General features: G+C 56.1%; 7 protein-coding genes across 7 annotated transcripts; 2 read left to right on the top strand and 5 right to left on the bottom strand.

Annotated features, from left to right (window-relative positions):
- Window positions 1–2,065: 2,065 nt before the first annotated feature.
- Window positions 2,066–4,109, bottom strand: LTHEOB_7754 (Cytochrome p450; the record flags this gene model as incomplete). Its single annotated transcript, XM_035517155.1, has 6 exons — window positions 2,066–2,256; window positions 2,359–2,589; window positions 2,679–3,356; window positions 3,445–3,547; window positions 3,635–3,754; window positions 3,876–4,109. 6 exons carry the CDS (start codon window positions 4,107–4,109, stop codon window positions 2,066–2,068), a joined length of 1,557 nt encoding a protein of 518 aa, XP_035370773.1.
- Window positions 4,110–5,298: 1,189 nt separating this feature from the next.
- Window positions 5,299–6,335, bottom strand: LTHEOB_7753 (uncharacterized protein; the record flags this gene model as incomplete). The annotated part of the gene is made up of 2 exons (XM_035517154.1): window positions 5,299–5,973; window positions 6,027–6,335. 2 exons carry the CDS (start codon window positions 6,333–6,335, stop codon window positions 5,299–5,301), a joined length of 984 nt encoding a protein of 327 aa, XP_035370772.1.
- A 660-nt stretch (window positions 6,336–6,995) lies between these two features.
- LTHEOB_7752 (uncharacterized protein) lies at window positions 6,996–7,478 on the bottom strand (the record flags this gene model as incomplete). Its single annotated transcript, XM_035517153.1, has 1 exon — window positions 6,996–7,478. One exon carries the CDS (start codon window positions 7,476–7,478, stop codon window positions 6,996–6,998), a length of 483 nt encoding a protein of 160 aa, XP_035370771.1.
- Window positions 7,479–8,061: 583 nt separating this feature from the next.
- On the bottom strand, window positions 8,062–9,781 carry LTHEOB_7751 (Ergosterol biosynthesis ERG4/ERG24; the record flags this gene model as incomplete). Its single annotated transcript, XM_035517152.1, has 5 exons — window positions 8,062–8,297; window positions 8,403–8,725; window positions 8,778–8,894; window positions 8,948–9,062; window positions 9,115–9,781. 5 exons carry the CDS (start codon window positions 9,779–9,781, stop codon window positions 8,062–8,064), a joined length of 1,458 nt encoding a protein of 485 aa, XP_035370770.1.
- A 564-nt stretch (window positions 9,782–10,345) lies between these two features.
- LTHEOB_7750 (Cytochrome b561) lies at window positions 10,346–11,955 on the top strand (the record flags this gene model as incomplete). The annotated part of the gene is made up of 4 exons (XM_035517151.1): window positions 10,346–10,397; window positions 10,469–10,711; window positions 10,761–11,365; window positions 11,440–11,955. The coding sequence occupies 4 exons, from the start codon at window positions 10,346–10,348 to the stop codon at window positions 11,953–11,955; spliced, it is 1,416 nt and encodes a 471-aa protein (XP_035370769.1).
- An 837-nt stretch (window positions 11,956–12,792) lies between these two features.
- Window positions 12,793–15,606, top strand: LTHEOB_7749 (C6 transcription protein; the record flags this gene model as incomplete). Its single annotated transcript, XM_035517149.1, has 1 exon — window positions 12,793–15,606. The coding sequence occupies one exon, from the start codon at window positions 12,793–12,795 to the stop codon at window positions 15,604–15,606; it is 2,814 nt and encodes a 937-aa protein (XP_035370768.1).
- A 2,722-nt stretch (window positions 15,607–18,328) lies between these two features.
- On the bottom strand, window positions 18,329–19,494 carry LTHEOB_7748 (1,3-Beta-glucan synthase; the record flags this gene model as incomplete). The annotated part of the gene is made up of 4 exons (XM_035517148.1): window positions 18,329–18,704; window positions 18,761–18,983; window positions 19,035–19,278; window positions 19,378–19,494. 4 exons carry the CDS (start codon window positions 19,492–19,494, stop codon window positions 18,329–18,331), a joined length of 960 nt encoding a protein of 319 aa, XP_035370767.1.
- Between the last annotated feature and the right edge of the window lie 1,836 nt (window positions 19,495–21,330).

Here is a 21,330-nt window from a genome sequence, read left to right as displayed (position 1 = left end):
GGAACCATCTCCTTCCGCGATCGTCCCTGGCGTCTGCGCCCTTTTCCTGGAGGCGAGCGAGCGATCATCCCCCCCAGACCGGCAGGTGGCGGCACTTGGGCTCGCTTCTGCATCACCGCGAGCGCAATCACTGCGACGTACTCGTATCTTGCTCCGCACGCCTGGCTCGATTCGATATCCCCCCTGGACCCATTCACGCGGAGCTCCTTCCCCCTGCTGACAGCCGGGCTTTTTTTTTTCTCTTCCTTTTCGGAACGACTGGCGCGTGGGACCCCCGCTCACTGTGGGGCCGTCCGAGTCTAATGCCGACGTCGTTGTTCAGATTAGGCCTGCGATCTGGCCGCCTTTCGCGCCAAGTGAGTGGTTTTGCGGCTGAATACGAAAAGGAACGCCGGGCGAGATCTCTTGAATCAGCGAAGGGGGCTCCATGCACGCGCGGGTAATTGCCCCGGGAGGAATGGATGCTCATTTTGCAAACACCTCGCTGGCGCGTCGCTATGGCATTCAACACGGACGAATGACGACAGCGTTTTAAAAACGCCCTTTCTCTCCAGGCCAACCAATTCCGGCCGCGTCAAGCATGGAGACCCGTGTCCTCGCCACGCCTCTTTTCTTTACATGGGTGGAATGAGACGGGTCCATCGGTGACAATTTTACATGACCGACACCTTCCGTTTCCGGTAACGCTTTTCTTGTTGACGAGATATCTTTTAAGTTGACCGTGCTGCGCGACATCAGTCAAAGAATCAACATTGATAAGGAGAGAGAGAGGAGAAAGCGCGTGTCTGCCGCAAGTGACACACTGTCGCCCGCAAACGTTTCCTCACTCTTTGCTTTTCCCGCGAGAGAGCTTGTGGCGCGTGCCGACCCAGAACTCGTCGACAAAATGGCGCCACTGTCGGCAGCCACGGCGGCGCTACTACGTTTGTTGTGGCCGTAGTTAAAAACGCCCCGCGCCGCCATCAAAGGACCCTCGACGCCCAAAGAGGACACTATGGGCGCCTCGAGGCGCCGGCCAGCTCGCCGACGTTCGTGACGAGACAACCGCCGGTCAGGAACCGGACGACGACGCGCGGCGACGGGGGTTTGGCTAACATTTTCGCTCTAATATGCTTTCCCTATCTATCCCGCCGCCCCTAATAATTTCCCCTTCGCACGGCGGAAAAAAGAGAGGGGACGAGCCCAGAGCGTTATCGTGCGCGCTACGCCGTCGCCCGTTGCTCGGTGGCTAATCTTTCCGCCGCGGATTGGCTCCGCTTTTCCGACAATGTCGGCATTACCCAAGCAGTTAGCTTGAACGGGCCGGGTGATTCACTTCAGGGAAATGCAGAAGGTTTGTAATTTTTTTTTCCTCGCCTCGTTTTCCACGGTCTTTTTTTTTGTGTCCCTGAATCTTATGCTGTGGAGCCGAGTCCTCTCTCCTTTGCTGTTTGGCCCAGTGTGATCGCATTCTACATTGTAGCCCACCAGGCGTTTCCCTGAAAAGCGTCTAGAAAGTTGTACGTGGAGATCGCTTAGGCTCTCGATCTATTTGCGGGGTCCCGCAGAGCTACACGGGTGGCAATCCCACAAAAGGAAAGCATAAGACCCTGTCCGGGGAGGCGGGAGCGATTCATGAAAGATCGGCCAGAAGCAAATCAGATGACGACATTATAGACGCATCCGACTAGGTAGGTAATAGTGATATATGTCAGACATCACTGAGCTTTCGAGAAGTATCAGGTACTGCGGCTTTACTAAATCTGAGTAACCTCAGCGATTGCCATCGATAACTTGGCGGACGTTACTTCGTAAATGGTTCTTTGACCCTAGAGAGTGATGACGGCATGTTCCCAGTAGAAAGAAATCGTCTCCTCCTTCAGCATCATGCTCGTCGCCGGCACGAGCTACGGCCAGAAGAAGGGTTCCCTGAGGAAACAATTTCCCTTTAAAATGGGAAAGGCCGGGTTGGCAGTGGAAAGACCAAAGCAAAAAGGTACAAACAATATCACCGCTCCATACGTACCGGTCCATAAGTACACCTCTCCACACTCTGTCGTTTCTCCCTATCTCCCTGCTCTTTCCACTACAACTGAATTTCCGGTTCTCTCTTCTTCACCCATATCTTCGCGGTCGGGTCCGGCACCCACTCCGACTCCCTCAAACTCTTAAGCGGAGGCTCGCCCTCGAACTTCCAGTCGTACTTGAGCAGCAGGTGTGCCATGGCGATCTTGATCTCATTGCTAGCAAAGAAGCGGCCGGGGCAAGCGTGTTGGCCTTTTCGGAAGTGTTAGTAACGGGCGACTGAGTAATGGTATGACTTTTTTTAATATGGAAGGGTGATTAGCACCAAAAGAAAGAAATAAAACAGCCACTTACCATGACCGAACCCTAGATGCTCGGGGGAGGTGGTAACGAACTGCCAGCGGTGCTCATTCCCGGGCTGCTCGCGCTTTTCGAGGAAGCGGCGGCCATCAAACTTGTCGGCGTCCGGCCCATAGAAGTCTGGATCCTTCATGGGCCAGGTCGGCAGGGCGAGGTGCGTGCCGGCAGGCAGATACGTGCCGTCGGATAGGGTGACTGGGGTCGTCACCTTACGATTCATGGCCACTGGTCCAAGTGGATTAGACGATATACCGAGCAAGATCACGGTCGACAACGGAAGAAGAGGTGTACATGAAAGTGTGGTGGTAACTTACACGCGCCGATGACGTGCAGCCTCTGCGCCTCTTTCATGCAGCTGTCCAGCAGCTTCATCTTGTACAAGCTCGTCTTCTTCCAACCGCCATCGTCTGTAATGATCTCGATGATCTCCTTCCGCAAGTCATCGATGTACTCGGGGTTAGCAGTGAGTTCCCACAGCAGCGACGAGATCATGCCGGAGGTGGTGTGGATGGCCGCGAACGACAGGGCCACCTGGGCGAGCGGGATGTCGTAGGGTTCGTCCCGCGCGTGCTCGTCCATCCACTCGATGGCATCAGCAGCCTTGTGCGGCTTCTCGCCGGCCAACACCGCCTCACGGCGGGCCTGCTTGCGCGCGGCGACCTCGGGCTCGATGATGCGGCGCGCCTCCTTCATCTTGGCCTGTAGCTTCCCGAATTCGGGCGAGAAGGCGTGCACCAGGCGCCGCATGAAGGGCGGCCACCAGCGCAGGTCGCGCGCCGCCTGGAAGCCGTCGATGGCGTACGTCAGCGACAGCGTCAGCCACTCTTCGTTGCGGCAGAGGGGCTCCCCCAGGAAGACCTTGGCCGAAAGGCGGGCGGCTATCTTGGCCGCGACGGGGACCCATGTCACGCCGGTCCATTCTGTCGTCACGTCGGGCAGGAGAAGGTTGAGGACGTAGGTCGTCTCCTGAGAAAGGCTTTCGGTGATGCTGCCTGTTGATTCCGAAGCTTTAGACAGTGGTCGATTGCTTATGATTCGGGGAAGGAGCAGATGTTAAAGTGTATCATCTGGAACACTTACCCAGTGATTGTGTCAGATTCTGCCGAATTGATACTCGAAAGACGTCGTGCTCGGAAACGCCAGCGCCAAATGGCTCCAGTCCTTTGTACCACGGTAGGAAGACCTAAAAGATAAGAATGTCAGCACCCAAAAGAAACATCAGGTCAGCATTAATGAAGTGACTGATGGGGCAAGGAAGCTATATTCTTACCCGCTCAACGGCCTGCATGAACGATAAACGATCGTCGTTGCGGATCTCCTGCGCCATCTGCGGGGACAGGATAATAGTCGGGCCTGTGTCTGCAATGACCTGGAAAGGCTTCCCGTTGTACTACCATGTTGATCAGTTGGTGCCAAGGATTACGGGCTTGAGCCCTTTCAAGTGTTGTGGGAAAGAGCCAATGGGGAGTCTCGGCAAAAGAGTGTGGAGCGGGGACGTCAGAAGTGCTTACTCTCTTGTACCCATCTTTCAAGATTTCGTTGGCATGATTGATCATGCGCTCCTTTGCTTTCGTGTTGAGCCACTCTCCCTTTTGCTTGCCAATGAGGGGGAACCCTGGGTATGGTTTTTCGTCTTGGACCAGATGCCAGAGCAGTGCGAGGAGGACAGTCGCAGCACCGATGAGATAGGGGAAGCCAACCTGGAAAGGTTGCTCGGACTCGAATAGGGCCGTCTGTATAGCCATGTTACAGGTATCAGGTGAAAGAAGCTAAGAACCACAGTAAAGCAAGGAAGATGAGGAGTGAGAGGGGAAGAAGAGCAGTTGTGGAAGAGAAATGATGCAGATAAGAGCAATTGAGCGGTAGGTATACATACGAAAGACCAATCATACAGAGGCAAACAACTCATGCAAGGCACTTGTAAGCTCACTCGCATAGTAGAGTAAAAACGGAATGGCAGTGTCATCCTCACCGCAACGCATTTTGCCGTTATGAGCAACAATTAGACGTGTGCTAGCTTGAACTACACAGCAACAGTCATTATCTCAAGTATCGATATCGTATTGCGCTGTCGCTCATTGAAGGCTTGACCGCTGGGGAGTTTCGTGAACGCGAGAACAACAGTAGTCGCACCACCTTGATTGCGCGTCTTGCGTACATTGTAGCCTGCTTGATGAACCCATTTTTGCCACCACAAACCGTGTTGGTTTGAGTCTAGGCAGTAAGAAGGGCGTCTCTTGCTGCTTGCTCCTCAAACCCGTCAGCATGGCTGCCTGTGTCCGGGCAGCCACACGCTCGAGGTCTTACAGAGGCGTCCGGCAGGATTGTTGCCGTCGTGTGTAGAACACCTCTTTCATTGGAGTGCCGTCATCGCGCGTAGGAAGTAGCTCGTTGTGGGCGCCGCCCATTCTTACTGGACTGTCAGCGTGGCACCGTTCGGCAGTATACTTGGCACCACAGCCATAAGCGCCATCTGTTTCACGGTTATCAGTGCAAGCTCAAAGGATTTAGCCGATATCTTCAAAGGTAGTAATATGGATGGTGTGAATAGAGTACAGAGAAACTAAAGTATGATATTGTCGTTCGCTTTCGCACTGAGAGAGGCAAATGTCGCAACTAACCTTCGGCCCGGATATGCGTGCAGCATGCTGCATTGCCGTAGCCGAACAGCTTTGGTTGGTGGCTGAGGACGTTCGGCTCCGGTATTGGCTACCGTAGGATTGCCAAGTCTCACAAGCAATCGGGGAATTGATTTGTCATGCTTCAAAGGGTATCATTTCTATTTAGAATTAATCATTAAATAAGTTAGTGGACGTGACCATGCAATGGTCTCTACTTCGTGCGTGAAGAAGGGTGGACCAGATCGAAAGTGATGTCCTCCTTGCCGCCCGCTTCCTCCAGTTGTTCTTTTTCAGCATTAAAACTTTCTCCCCTTCACACCTGCTCTGGTCCCTTCGCCGCTGCCGGAGGGGCACGTGGCGCTGGGCTGTAGAATTCCTGGACAGTTGGAAGAGAAGACCCCATTATTGGCTGACCCCTCCCTTGAGGATGGTAGTAGCCTGCCACCATAGCCGGCGCCGGTCTGACAAGCTGACCAGTTGCGATCATCTCGTTGATAATCTTCTCGGCGGCCAATCCAGCCATTTCCGTTTGCTTTGACCTTCTTCGGCGGTGCGTGTCGACACATGCCCAGACAAAGGTGATGAAGTGCAGGAGGGTGCAAATCCAGGTGAAGATAACGCCGACCAGTATGACGCGGCCGCGATACTCGGCTTCGTAGAAGGCTTCCTTTGTTTCGCAGCTGGACCAGCCCGGGCAATCCGACGGCGAGTAGGTGCAGGTGCGGTCGGAGGGATCGTAGATGTAATCATTGGATTCGCAGTAGATATAGCCGGGGTAGGAAGTGCTACTGGAGCCGTACCGGTCATCGAAGCTTTCAGGGTCGGTGGCTCCGGTGTAGAAGTATCCCAACAGGCCAAAGAATCCAGTGACAATGAACGTCAGCCAAAGAACGAGGTCCACACCAACGGCCACACCAGGGTGGACAGGGCGCTTGGAGCAGAACAAGATGACGACGCAAATGATGTTGAAGATGAGGGAGCAAATCAGCTAGAGAACAAATTAGTAAGTACGTCGCGCAAGGGATGCATTGGGATGCTTACTGGAATGGAGAGCGCTCCGACCCAGCTGCCGGCGTCGTAGTAGTAATGGTCATAGGACGACCTTCCTGCTGCCACGCCTGCCCAAATCAAGGTGCTCATGCCAACGATAGCGCATCCGATGGTGATTAAACGAAGGGCGAGCTTCCAGGGCCAATGACTTTCTTGGAAGCGAAACCGAGGTAACGTGCGCCCTTCTTGTCCAGCTCCATCTGCGGGATTGGGAGTGGCATTAGGGTTCGGAACATCCGAGGCCGGGGCAGCCTGAGGAGCAGTAGAGGTGGAGCCGGAGCTGGAAGCAGCTTGGGGCATTGGCGTAGTAGAGGTCGAGGTTGCGGGAGGAGGAGTTGGACCAGAAGCCGCAGGTGCTGTCGCGTTTGCTGGAGTTTCCGCCATGGTGGTGAAAGGTGTTACTAGGAATCGCAAACAACCAACGACAGATGGGCGTCGCACATAATAAAGTAGAAACAAAAAGGTGAAGTGCAGGCAACAGAGGGTCACTACGGCCGGCTGGCACCCCAGCCGTGGCCAGGTTACGGCCACTCCGCCACTGGTGCCTGGCGCTACCAGGCGCGAAACGGTCGCATGGCCTACGCCACAGGCACCGGTGCTCCACTACAGGTAAAATTAGTGAAAATAAGTGTGCGCAGGATTCGCTCTTTGCAACCGGAAGGATTGAGATGGGAAAAGCGAGAGCGAGGCGAGATTTGGCTTCAGGCAGGGGCCCGGCGCGGTACTATTTACGGTGTGCCAAGCTCAGCTGGACCGGTCGCTAGGCGGCGTGACTAGCCGTGTTGGGTCAATTGTATAGCAGTCAGGCCGCCCGGTGGCGCGTGGGCTTTGTGGTGTGAGTGGAGGTGACCGAGACTGGAACAGAAGGAATCGACCCTGGTTGGCCGGGAATTGACGCAGCAACGGAAATTGCCCTAAGCTTGTAACTAAGCTTGAACGACGTCCATCTGTACCACCCCTTCACCTCTTCTCCCCTTCGCCTCTCCCATTCTTGTCTCTTACCGCACTCCAGTAGACTGCTCCCGCTAACCCCGCAACCGCCACCCCCAGCGCCCCGGCCCCGTAGTATGCCGGCTTGAAAAAGCCCTTCTCCAGCAGCCTCATATTTTCGAAATATCTGGTCGTGCCATAGCCAATGCAGCCCGTCCCCGTGCCCAGCAGCGCGCCCACCAGCACGCTCGACGACTCTCGGAACGAATTACCTCGTCCACCATCCCTCGGTTCGCGGCCGGACGTAGGAGCCTTTGATGCTGTTGCTGCGGTGAGCAGCTCGGTCAGGTCGAGCTGCGAGAAGCGCTCGATAGCGATGCCGAGCGCGATGAAGCCGAGGCCGGTGCGCAGCCAGGCGAGGAACGTACGCTCCGAGGCAAGGTGGTCGCGCGCTACCGAGCCCGTGTTCCTGTAGACGGGCGTGCGCAGCAGTAAGACCCTTGAGGCGTGCATGGCCAGCCGGATTTCTTGGGAAGTTCTGTGACGCGGCTGATCGATGATTGATGGACGAATGGGATGGATGTCTGGATGACGTGAAATTTTTCTGAGAGGGGGATCATATGGCTGACCAGGTCGCCGACCTGGGAATGACGGGCGCCAAGGATGAGCCGCGCATCCGCGCTTAGCCCGCGCGTAGACGGATGAACTACTGATCACACTGCAAATCATTCTTCACCGACATTGTTGTCGCCGAGATAGACTGTCGAGGATACGGTTGCTCCCGTGTTTCAGAATTCACACCGGTGATTTGAAAGTCCTATCAATAATTCCACCCTTTGATCACACCGTCTACATGCAATAGGTCTATCCTAGGAATGCCTGTGCAAATCTCTAACACATAGGTATCGCGCTTGCGCCAAACCTAACAATGAACCACGTCTATCACAGCCCCGGCCATTCTCACGGATGCCCGTGGACCCCGCATTCTCTTTCTGCAATCCCACAGTCCTCGCCTTGCCAACAGTCTACACCCACAGCCTGCAACCTACTTCTCCACTCGCCACTTCTCCCCCTTCGCCTAGCCAGCCTCGCCCTTTCACCAGATTCCCGGAATGAGCCTCCAACGTACAATGTTGCAGTACTTGGTCCACTGCTCGCCATACTTGGTGCGGCAGCGCGCCTCGTCTCTGAAGCAGCGATGAACGAGAATGCACGTCATGAAAATGGCGTAGGTCCACGGAATGAGGTTTCGCGTCCCGCAGACGGCACACATCGAGTAGGAAAGCATGAGATCGCCAACATAGTTGCAATGGCGCGAAATGCCCCACCATCCTATCGCATGTTAGCTTAAGCCGCGCGCTCATGACGTAGACCGGAATGTGTCCAAGTAGTAGCTCAAGAGAAGCTCGAGTAGTGTGGAAAAATGCTCTGACTTACCCGAAAGCAGCAGAAGAGTCTGGTGATCCCGCCCATCAGCCGTCTTAAATCGGCAACGCATAACCTTTGCCTTCTTCCCCCAAATGGTGCATTCGCCATTGGTGCGGCGCACGATGTCTTTCTGGAAATTGACTGAGCGGAAAAGCGCATAGCCCGAGACTCCAATCGTGAAAATCAAGGCTGCTGCCAAAGGAGAGAGTTGAACCGGATACCGGGCGAGGTACTGCGACTGCAGAGTATACATAGTTGGCAGCCAAACAGCAGAGCCCCATGCGAGGTAGAAACCGAAGTGGTCGTGGCAGATATCGATGGTGCGGAGATACCTTAGGACGTTGAGCAATCGAGCCATTACTTTGGACTTTTGGACACACTTACCAGCTCTCGTTGACAAAGAAATCGACCACGTACATGACGTGGAAAATGTCTACAATGATAATCGAGTTGGTGATGTAGCCGTGCTTTTGGTATTGCAGCGCGGTATAGGACAGGTCGCTTGGGGGCTCATTAGTCTCTCAAAAGGCCCAATGCTGGAAAAGAAAGCCTACATGAGGGTCCAGGCGATGATGCCAGGACGACCGTTGTGAAAGAGCTTCCAGTCCCAGGTCTTGCCAAATCGCGGATTGAACTCAATGCCCATGAGGAAATCGTACAGAGCAGATCCTATGCTCGTTTAGTCCTTGACATATTCGCTTGGAATTTTGAATATACTTACCACTGAAATTGCGGTCCTCGGCGTAAGATGGGGCGTAGTGTGCTTTCAAGTAGGCTACACAAGACAACGCGTAGCCATAAATGTTGTAGATGACAACCAAACCTTCCCAGTTTTTGGCGATGAAGGCAGGATCAAGAACACCGGAGAATACAGCCACAGCGAAGAGGGCCACTGTAATCTGCCAGGCCAGCAATCCGTTGGTGTGGTATTCGAGCAGGTTGCCGGCGGCAGTCAGCTGGCCCGTGCTTCTTCCGGGCAAAACTGTGTAGAGAAAAGCTTGGAAAAGTATCCAAGCAAAATAAGCCAAGCTCGTGCGCAGGTCGGCCGCCGGGGCAAACTGCTTGACAAACGTGGCCAGACCAAGCTCTTGCAGGGCGAAGGCAGCGCCGAAGAGCGAGCCATTGAAGTGCTCGAGGGCGATCCAGGTCAAAATCACTAGCGAGGGAGGGACGGTGATCATGAAGACGCATGCTGCGCCGGAGAGCCACGACTTGCGCTTGCGGCGCCAGGAGAGGTTCGCCGTTGCAGAGGCGTGAGGAGGGTGGGTGGAGGAGCGTCGGCGGAGGTCCTGGGCATCTTTAGCCTTGAGCCTTGACTTGGGCTTGTTGCCGACAACGGCACCAAGCCATTGCCAGCGCTCAGGCGTGGTGGCAAGTTCGATATCCATGGGAGGAAGCGTTGAGGAGAGGGGGTGTCTGTGGACGCGGGACCCTTAAGCGGAAGAACAAGCCCACGCACTCGACTCATGTGGCGCTAAGGAAGTCCGGCTTCGCCTGCCTGACGCAATTGACAGACTCAAAGAGGTATCCTAGGGACGGCGGAGCTGGGTGGTTTAGGTTGAGCGGTGTGCGGCTTTCACATGGGGCGGCGGTCCGGCGCTTGGCTGGAATGCAGGCACCCGAGCGCACCGCGGCGAGGCAAGAGCGAGCCTTGCCCCGCAACCGGCACGAAGCTGTCTCGTACACAGTTGAAGAAGCTTGCGCAGAGCCAAAAGAGCGCGCCGCCATGTATTGCGCCGCCTGTGATTGGTTGCCGAGCGAGCCATTGACGCGGTCCGAGGCGCAGGGCAGTCCAGGGCGCAGCGCCCAGCCGAGCCCGGCTCAGCTCAGCTCGTCTGCAAGGCGAGCGCTGTTGAGCAGCCCTTGGCTCCCCGCAAGAACAGAGTACGTGGCCGGCTTCGTGATGACCTGCTCCCCGCCGCAACACCTCCAGCGACGAAGCGTGTGCGACCATGGCTCTGCGACGGCTGGCGATCGCTCTGGCCGCGCTGGTCTCGAATGCGGGTGAGTCGTTTTGAGTGGACCCCCGGCCAAATCCCCACGCCGAAACGCGCACTGACGGCCCGTTTCGACAGCTGCAAGCACTGCCCTCGACTCACGACAGGCCTCACAACCCAAATCCGCAACCTTCGTTTCCAGCGCCAGCCCCTGGGACGCTAATTTGACCTTTTCGCTCACGGCCACCAACACCGATGATGCCGTCGATCTCTACCTCCATCTCAGCGCGCCCGACGACTGTCAATGGGTTGCTGTCGGCGTCGGCGCCCGCATGAAGGACGCTCTGATCTTTCTCGTGTACCACGATTCGAGCGGTAACAGTACGGCACCCCCTCGTGACAACCACCGGTTATGTCCTGACTGTATCAGACGTTACCTTTTCTCCGCGTGTTGCCACTGGCGAAAGTGAGCCCACTTACCGCTCCTCTATCGCTTGCTCCGTGTACCAGGGAGAAGATACTCCCCGTGTTGGCATTCTGGAGGACCCTGACACCGACGGGGATCGCTACTCGGTCAATGCTCACTGCAGGGACGTCAAATCATCCGTACCGGAGCTCGCTCTAGATCTAAGCTCCAAAACACAGCCCTTCATCTATGCCATCGGACCCTGGAGCCATGGCCTGTACTCGGATTCGAAGAGAGCGGGGATCCGCCGCCATCGATACTATGGCGGGTTCACCATGGACATGACGGTGGCGACTGAACCCAATGCCACTGACGCTGGCAAGGCGTTTGGCACGCAGATGAAGGACGCCACTCCGCGAGATGGACCGCATGAGGACGATGGCAGCCGCGGATCCGGCACACACGCCGTATTCATGTGCGGTACCTTCTTGTTCATCTTCCCGATTGGCGTCGTCCTCCTACGCAGCTTCGAGCGGGTCAAGTGGCACGCCGGTACACAGACGGGAGGCTTGCTAGTAGTGTGCGCCGGCGTTGGCCTTGGCATCTGGGTCAGTAAATTTTATAACAAGGTAAGTGGTCTGGTCGTTAATGAGCAAACTTAGTTCTTATCTAGGATGCCGAGGCGGAACTAACTCCTTTAAAGTCCAAGAAGTTCGACTCTGTCCATCAGATCATCGGTCTGATAGTCTTTGCTCTGCTGTTCGTCCAGCTTGGCCTCGGATGGTTCCACCATCGCATCTTTATGCGTTCGCAATCACCGACGATGATGGGGACTATCCATCGCTACCTTGGCCCCTCGGTCCTGGGCGCCGGCTTGGCAAACGGTTTCATCGGATTCCGATTTGCGGGCGCAGGACGAAGCAATATCATTTACCTGCTGCTTGTGCTGGTCATGTTCGTGATCCTGATTGTGGGGGTGTGGTATAAAAGAAGAAAGGATAGGAGGAAAGCGGCGGCTGCACACTTGGGGCCTCCAGCGGGGCCGCCTCCGCCTGCAAACACGGCGCCTCCGCCCTACAGCGGGCCGGATCCATCAGCTCGTGCGGGCGCATACGCAGAGTCGCAGGCGTCGCGCAGCGACATTGCGCTGGGAGACATGGGGCAGAACAACCGGGACTTGTATTATGAGCAGCCAACGCAGCCCAGGGCGATGGTGTAGTTGACGGTGCGACCGGGGAGACGGGCCCGAAAGGGTCGGCGAGTCGGAGGTTGCATGACTCGAAGTAGATTGCCGGATGCGTAGACAGCATAACGACGGGTCCACAGCAACAGCATACTAGCAAATTTGTCTGCCTCTGCGTTACTAAAGAAAGACAAAGCGGCACAAACCGCGTGATCGCCGACCTATTCCTCCGTCCCACCGCCGCTCGCAAACCATACCTAGAAGACAAAGGAGGGGAAGCAAGTCAGCCTGCCGTGGCATGTGAGGCTCCGCCATCAGGCACTGCTTACCTCAGGCAGCAGTCTAGACGCAACTCCACACGGAGCTGTCTTCGCCGACCGCCCGTGTCCGAGGGCAGCGCAGACGGGCCGCCGACTGCAGGGTTGCGGCTGGTGCGTTCATCTGCCGGCGGGAATATCATTGGGTCCCGCGCGCATCGTGCGTCAGCCCAGCACGTTCAGGGCAAGCTGCTGGCGGTGACTCTTCGCGGGCCTGCATGGCTGCTTACGAAAGCGCCACGCCGGGCTGACTCTGCGCCGCCTTTTATCAGATGCGGGCGCCCTCTGCCCTCCAGACACCGACTCTGCCCGCCCTAGCGCCAACTAGTCTTGAGCTTGAGTGGCGGTTATCTGTGGAGAGGGAGGGGCCTGTCTCCGTTTCTCAGTCATCCTCAAATTCTCCATCTCGTGCGCCGCCTCGTCTTCTCCTCTCCACACTGCCCGGCCCTCGTACTCGGGCCCCGTGTCGTTCCTCGCTCTTTGACTCCGCGCCTGCCCTCGTTACCACCCGCTCGCAGCCCAACGCGCCGACCGCGCCGGACTCCATGTGAACGCCATGTCGGCCGATTCCACTGCAATCAACCAGCTGCTCCATACCCACAGCAATGGCTCCGACCACCGCGTATCCAAACCCTCTCCGCCCACGCACAGCTATAGCATCAGCAGCGCCAGCGGCAGCTCGGCCCTGAATCCTCGTTCTTGCGTTACGTGCCGCCGGCGGAAGGTCAAGTGCGACAAGAAGCACCCGTGTACCAACTGCACCAAAGCTCGCATCGAATGCATTTTCCCCGCCCCGGGCCGCGCCCCGCGCAAGGCCCGCAAGCCCCCGGATGCCGAGCTCCTCGAGCGCCTGCGCAAGCTCGAGGGCATGGTCAAGACTCTCGGAGGAGCTGCCGTGGAAGATGGAAACGCACAGCCAGCCGAGGAAGAGAAGGCCCCCGCGCCGCCGCCGCCGCCGCCGAAGCGGGAGCCGCAGGTCTTCGTCGGCGTGAAGAAGTCGCATGATCCTGACAGCGAAGAGTGCGCCAAGTACAGATACCTTCCTCCCGAGGACAAGACGATCGCTGGCCTGGAAACAAGATTCGGGAGGTTGGTCGTGGATGAAGGCAGGAGTCGCTACATCAACAGTAGCTTCTGGGCCAGCTTGAACAACGAGGTAAATAGGATCGCTGCAGAAGAAATCAGCGCGCACGGATACTCACTTTCTGCTCTCCAACAGGTCGAAGACATCAAAGAACTGCTCACGCACGACAGCGACGAAGAGGAAGATCATGCTTCGCCTGAGTCATTTACCTCGACCGCACATCAGGGATTCCTTTTCGGGTACAGCTCGATCAACGTCGACATGCTCGCTCTGCACCCTCCCGAAAAACATGCCCATCGACTCTGGGCTCTTTTCAAAGAAAACGTGGACCCGCTGGTCAAGGTCTTGCATATTCCCACCATCGAACCCAAAATCATGTCTGCGATTGAGAATAGGGACCACATTCCGCGTAGCATGGAGGCCTTGCTCTTCGCCATCTATTACGCCGTCATCACAAGCTCATCTGCAGAACATTGTGAAGATTGGTTTGGCGAGAACAAGACGAACCTGCTTGCAAAGTATCGATTCGGCCTGGAGCAAGGCCTTGCCCGCGCAAATTTCCTTGCAACAGATGAGTTCATGGTCCTGCAAGCATTCGTTATCTTCTTGATTTGTCTGCGCCGCAACGAGCCTGCCCGGATGATATGGACTTTGACAGGACTGGTCGTGCGCATGGCCCAAACTCTTGGCATCCATCGCGACGGTTCCCACTTCGGCCTATCGCCATTCGAAATCGAGATACGCCGTCGTCTTTGGTGGCAGGTCTGCATCCTCGACGCCCGAGCCAGCGAAGATCACGGCTGCGATCCCACCATTGTCGAAGCATCATTCGACACACAAATTCCATTGAACGTGAATGACAGTGACCTTTATCCATCCATGACCGAATTTCCGAAGGAGCGTACCGGATGTACCGAAATGACTTTCTGCTTGGTTAGGTTCGAGGTTGCCAACGTCTACAGACGCATCCAATACGTGCCACCGGGCCCCGTAAGGTGCAATCGCTTCCTTTCATCAGTCCCTCTGGAGCAGAAGGAGCGCTGGATCACCGAGGTTCACTCAAAGATTGAAGAAAAGTACTTGCGGGATTGTGACATGACTGTTCCGCTCTACTGGGTCATCGCGACAGTATCTCGTCTCATCATGTCCAAAATGTGGCTCATGATATATCACCCATACCAGCGCCTTGACGGCGGCGCCTCCCTTCCACAAGAGACGAAAGATAAGCTGTTCGTCACGTCACTCGAGAACGTCGAGTACAGCATCCTTTTGGAAACGGAGGAGCGCACGCAGAAATGGGGGTGGCTCTTCAGAACCTATGTTCAATGGCATGCCATTGCCTTCCTGCTGTCGGAGCTCTGTCACCGGACGGAAGGAGAACTCGTCGCACGCGCTTGGCGAGCTGTAGAAGCCACGGCAGCGCGGCGCTGGAACGATCTCAGCAACGACCAGAAAAAGGGCTGCCTATGGCGCCCTCTACGCAAGCTCGTAGCACGAGCACGCGCCGCGCGAGAGGCCCAGCTTGCCAGGGAGCAAAAAGAGGTTCTTCAGGCGCAGGCAAGGGCTCGGCAGAGTTTTCCGGATATGTCGGGGCAGGCACTCGGCCTGGACATGTTGCCGCAAATAACCGCTGCTCAACAGCAGCCTCAAGGCCTTGGCGCATCGCTTTTCGACGGCAGTTTCGACTTCACTTCTGGCACGTCTCAGCCGCTTGGTATGGATTTCACTACTGCTGCGGCATCTCCTCAAGTCTTCATGACACCAAGCGGACCGCGATCACTGCAAACGCAGATCCCGGGTGGAGATCTAGTCTCGCCAACCAGTCAATTTCTCGCTGAGACTCGAACACCACCACAGTTACACAACTCTCCTCAATCACAAGTTCACGAATCGATGACCTCTCTTGACTGGCTCCTAAAATCCTCACCCGAACCTATGGATGGGACTGACAGCATCCCAGGCCTCAGTAACGGCAACAGCGGCAACACTTCGTCAAATACAATATCCAGCGCAGGCACTGGGCCAAGTAGCACGCCCAACGGAGTCCACCACTTTGGTAGCATCAGCACGTCAATTGCACCTAACGGAACAACGCCGGCCCGCAGTGACAGCGCCACCACTTTATCTCCTGGCGTAGGTGATCCCGATGGCATGAATTGGGCCAGCTGGGATGACCTAGTCGCACAATATGGCATGGATGTCGACCCCGCACAAGAGCTCCAAGGAGACCGTCGTGACATGGACCAGATGTTCGTTCCCGTAAGAGGGTTTGAGACGTGGTACTGAGCCTTTTCCTATCACGGCTGAAGAATGTCGAAACGCTGTTCAGGGATGCCCTGGTTTCAGTGAGCCACAGCCTTCGGATCGTCTAGTTGCACACTAACATCCATCCTCCCCAATCCAAAGAGCCCTTGGGGAGGCCTGATTCTTGATCTTTCTCCATCTGGTATTTTTGTTCCGTGACACGCCACGTCACCGTCTATACCCACTTTCTCTGTGCATCCTTGTAACCTCCTCTCGAGGCGCATGGGTCTGTCACTTCCGGCTCGCGGCTGCATTTTGTGCCTCTTGGTTTCCTGGATGAGCACGCCTCCCTCCATTTTGGCGTCACACTTCACATGCATTTGTATCAGTATCTTCCTGCATTTTTGAAAAACACCCCACTTTTCACGAAGAATGGACGCGGTTGTTTGCTCGGCGTATGTTTACAAAGGACTCTTCTCTTCTCCCTGACAAGGAGTAAAAAGAGGATAGGGAAAATCAAATATGACCTAATGCATCTTGAAAAATTAATTCTAATTGAATAGTTGCACTTCATGGTGATGTTCCGGACCTTGTCATACCATCTCTCCTTTTAGGACTCCATTTTGCGTTAGTTTAAGTCAAGCCCTCCCTACTTTATATATACATACACGTATTATAAAGCATATCCGTCGCCATATTAAGGCCGTAATTCTTGTTGAGAGCTAAGACAGCACCGTCCTTTGTTTCGCGACGCGGAGAATTACGCGCGCTCGCGTGCGCTCTTTTTTCGATAGCGAGCGAGCAGGTAAATCATTCGTGCACGTCCACCCATACAATCAGGCCTCGACGATCCGGCAAATGCAGAGGGAGTTTCCCGTCTTACGTGCGTGCATTTGCGCTCGCACCACCCGGCCCGGGTGTTCTTTGCTGGTTGGACTGTGCTTCTTCCCGCTGCACGACCCCCTCCGGCGTTTCCCACATGTGCAAGTGATAGATGAAAAAGATGCCATTTTCTTTAATCTAAAACAGACAGTCATTCACTATATATGAATTATTGCATCTACAGAGAGGTGTCGCAGCTTAACGCGAGCGCGAATTTGTTTTTCGCTCATGTCACGGGCAGTCGAAGCTATCGTCCGGATGTAAATGTAGATTAATAGTTGTACATTAATGTCAGGATGATAGCTCCAATCGCCCATTTTGTTTTACTTTTTTTTTTAAAAAAAAACAAAACAAGCTAAGGCACATTTATCCTAGATCCGAGGATCCTGTTATTCTTCGGGGGAACCTTGGGCTGCAACACCCCTCTGTATGTTCGGGGAAATGGTAGGAGAGTCTTGAGTATGGTGAATTAGCGCCGACTGAACGTGACCCTTCTCCGATAGCTCTTCTTCTAGTCCGCAGAAGTGGCCGTTGATGGGCCACTACTTCACATGCTCCTTCCACTACAGGCCTTTGAATCGCCTTGTACTAGAAATCAACCACACGAACAGAGAAGTGGAAAGGGGGTATGAGAAAGGTCAAAGCAACAGAGCGAGCAAGTGCCGCGCGCTACGGAGTTACTTGGGCCTTCCTAAAGATACACAAACGAAAGCGAAGAGCGGCGGTTGCCGAGGCCGCTGGACCGTTCCCGAGCCTATACTATCGTATCGCGCCATATAATGTTTAGCCTCTACTCTCCTTATCAATTATTTTCCTTGAATTTGGAGGCGGAAAGGAGCCGCGAAGGAAAGACCCGTAATAACCAAGAAAGGACCGATCATTCCCAAATGGGGATGACAATGACACTGTTTCAGTGCCGCGAACAAGCTCTTATGGTTTGGTTCATTTATACTTCCCTCTGTTTTAATAGGAAATGCGAAAAGAAAGGAGCAACTCAGTACGGCCACAAGACCACGTAGCAGTGTGCAATGCAACCGGGGAAAAAGCAGGAGAAAGCCTACCAAGCCATGGGCCACAACACCCGTCATGTCCTGCATCACTCGAACCACCGCGCTCCTCAGCTCGACAAAAGAGGAAAGGAGGAAGAGGATAATTGAAAAGGGGGCGAGGGTGTTCCTCGCGCCACCGCCGGCCGCCCCGCCATACGCGCCCTGGCATGAGGTCGGAGCTTGCGCTAGCAAGCGCAGTGGCTGAGGCGGTCGGTGGGACAACCCGTAGCGTGGTGCCGGACGTTTGGAAACAAATGCCGTGGAGAGCGTTGGCTTGGATTTTAAAGTTCGAAGGATGGCGGTTGGTGGCTGGGCTCGAATTGGTATAGTGGCGTTCAGGGGTGAAACCCCAGTTACACCATTGTGGCAAATGACGACGGCGAAGTGCTTGGGTAGGATGAGTGCGATTGAGCAGCGCAGGTTTAGGCAGCTTGTAGGGGAGGTGTTATGTGCATTGGTGGACTTAGCAAATGGACATCATCACGAGCAACGCAGACGGTGGAGACCAAGAGATTTGGTAGCAAAGGAACATCATGATGCTTTACGTTTACGTTAACGCTTGACCAGTATCTATGAAACAAAAAGGTCTGGAGGTATCAACAAGAAGAAGAAAAAAGAGATCTGGTATAGTTCAGGAGGTAGTTGTGAAAGTCTCCCTCAGTGATACAAGAGACGAAGTGTAAGTATAAAGGGTTTTCTCTGATCAAGCTCTTTGATTCCCTTTGCCAGCTGCCACAGCATCACATCAAGCCACCCTTAGACATTACCAATATCTTGGTTTTGAAACAGCAAAGAACGCCCACAACCCCATTCGCTAGTGCATCAGAATGCGCTTAGAGAGCGAAGAAAGCAGCACCCATGGCGACGGCAGCGCCGAAGACGCCGCTGGCCTTGAGAGCACCGGCAGCACCGGTGTAGAGAGGGTGGCCGGGGGTGGTGGAAGCAGGGGTGCCAACAGCGCCGGTGGTGGAGGAGCCGAGAGCGGGCTTGGTGTAGGAGACGGTGGTGTTGGAGATGGGGCCGTAGGGCGGGTTGGGCGAGTTGCCGGAGAAGCCGCCCTGGACGGAGGAGGTGGTGGGAACAGGAGCAGAGCTGGAGGCAGAGCAGGCCTTGCACTCAGTGACAACCGAGGTGTAGACGGGCTTGGTGACAGTGCAGCCGCCGGGGCAGTCGGTGATGGTCAGAGTGGTGGGCTTAGTCACGGTGTAGCTAATACGCTTGTTAGAAAGGTTTTCCTGGCGGACTGGGGTCAGAGGATAACTCACGTCTTGCCGTTGTGGGTCAGCTCAGTCGCGACGGGGCAGAAGGTGGTGTAAGCCGTGACGATCTCAGTGACGTAGGAAGCGTTGCCAGAGGCAGTAGGGGTGACGACAGAGGTAGCGGCGGAGGAGGCAGCAGCAGACTCAGCCTTGACCGGAGCCGAGGAAGAGGCAGCAGCCGAGGAGGTCTCGGCCTTCTTGGTGTTGGAGATACCGAACTGAGTGGTGTCTGTAGATTGTTAGTATTTGGATGAGCATTTTCGGAAGTGAAGCGACTTACATTGGTAGGCACCGTTGGCATCGATGACGAGCTTGATACCGTAGCCGGTGTCGCCGTTGGAGTCCTCAAGGTCGGTGCTGGGGTACCACTCGTACGAGCCGTCGTTCTCAGTGCCGGCGACAATGGTCTGGATGGGAACGGCGTTGGTGGAGGGACCCTTCAGCAGGATGAGGGTGACGGTGCCGCCCGCGTAGGGAGTGTCGGCATCCCACTTGATGTCGTAGCGCTCGCCGGCGGGAACGATCTAAGCGCGATGGTCAGCTGGGGGCTCGATCTCAACCGTCGTTCCTTCGCGCCGGAACGCAAACACCATGACACCAAACAAAAATAGAAGAGCACATACATCACCAAGACCGGGCAGGCGGACAGCGTTGGCAGTGGGGCCATCGTCGGCGCGGACGAGGGCAGCAAGGCCAGCGGTGAAGAGGGCGAAGAGGGAGAAGTCGTTGGAGGCAACCATTTTGACGGAAGGCAACGGTGTTTTTTGGGTTGTTTGGTGGTTGGAAAGGAGTGTGTGGTTAGTGAGTAGTGAAAAAAGAGTGACTGGCTACAGCGGAGTGATTGCTGTGCGTTGGTGGTGAGTGCAAAGGAGCGGCTGAAGCTGTCGAGAGCTGCCGGGGCTTGACGGGACTTTTAAGAGGCTTCTCGTCGGGGAAGGATTCACGACAACGGACGAGCAAGTAGAAAATAGAAGTGCGCTTGCGGCAGGCTAGACTCGTCACGGCGCTGGGAATACGAAGCTAAGGCGACAAGGGAGGCAGAGTCGCAGCGGAGGGCATCATCCGTGCCCTCGGCGTGGTGATAATTGGTGGATGGAGCGCGTGTACCTGACAGGGCGCCACATGCGGCGCTGCTCCTTCAGCCTTCAGGCGGGGACGTGACCGCGGCGCACCCAATGGCGCTGCGTGCGCGCGGGTGTCGCGAGCCTGCGAGCTTCGCCCAGCAGCGGGAAATGAGATGATCCGGATAGAGCCGGCGGCCGGTTTCCCAATCTTACCAATGGTGCCGCGGCGGCATAGCGGAGATTGACGGCGGGGCTGGCGTGCTCTCGCGAAGCCGCAGGCGTTGAGTGGAACGCCAGCGCTTACTCGTTCGCCAGTCGCGACTGACGTGGACGAGTCGCAGCGCAATACAGGCGTCGCCGTGGTGGTGCGAGGGGCTGCTGCGCGCTGGCGCTCTGGACCGGGCCATGGGCTGGAGGCTGAATATTGGGGATGCGTCTCAGGCTGCTCGTATGCAGGAACAGGAAGTGGCAGCGGCAGGGGTGACATCAGCCTGCGAAGCGCGTGCATAGGGCCGTTTCTCCAGCCTTGGCAGGCACCGGCCAGGCTGCAACCTTCCAGCGCCTATCCCGACTGCCGTCGGCAACTTCGCCACAGAACCTCATGCCAGAGCACCGCCTGCGTCCCCCGCGTGCCACACGCCTCCGCCTGTTTCTCCTGCGCACGCATTCCGCAACGCCCCTCGCGGGGTCGCGGCGGCGCAGCAGAGTCGGAGATCAAACGGGCTTCATCTCGTCCGATACGCCCAAGGACCGGGCTCCCGACTGCGGCAAGCGGCCATTGTCCCGTGCCTCAGTCCCGCGCCGCACAGCTCTGAAGCCTTGGCGTCGGAGCCGGTGCGCCGCGCGCGACGGTGCCTGCTGCACGCGAGCTCATGTCGCTCGCTATGTCGCTTGTCTCGATGCGCCGCTGCTACGTCGATTGCTGTGCGGAGAAACAGCAGAAACGCCGCAGGGTTCGTTGATCAACTTTATCCGCAGGGCAGAATGACTCGCAGCCCGCGACCGCGGTTCCTTGTCTTGTGTAGAGTGCGCATGGGGGTGTCGCAACGTCCATGCACACCGTTCTGCCACCGCGCATATACGATATGCTCTATTGTATGGTATTAGCATCACGGCTAAGACGGAGATTTGCGCCTGACGGCGTTGCCGAGTCGTCGTTCGGCAATGCGAGATTTCGGCTTCTGCGTGAAGTAGGAACCCCTATTTACTACGCGCGCAAATACGGGCCGGCGGCAGCAACAGCATCCTTAAGTGGAGGCATGCCGCTAGCCGTCCGCTGCTTGACACTCACTCGATGCTCGGCAGAGAACAAGTCGGCCGACGTGAAACCTCATGCTTTGTGCTGATCCCCTTGGTGCGCGGACCTGACGACGGCTTCTGGTAAGGCTGTAGTCCGGCTAAGGGAATAGCGGCCAGCAAGAGCGTTGATCGCACCGTCGATTATGATATCGGCGGCGCGCGCTCCTCGGCGCCCAAGTGATCGGCTCTTGCACGGCCGTGTTTCCTGGAATA

The sequence above is a fragment of the Lasiodiplodia theobromae genome (genome assembly GCF_012971845.1).
Source record: "Lasiodiplodia theobromae strain AM2As chromosome Unknown scaffold_24, whole genome shotgun sequence".
Taxonomy (NCBI): Eukaryota; Fungi; Ascomycota; class Dothideomycetes; order Botryosphaeriales; family Botryosphaeriaceae; genus Lasiodiplodia; species Lasiodiplodia theobromae.
This window is presented reverse-complemented; position numbering and strand designations above follow the sequence as displayed.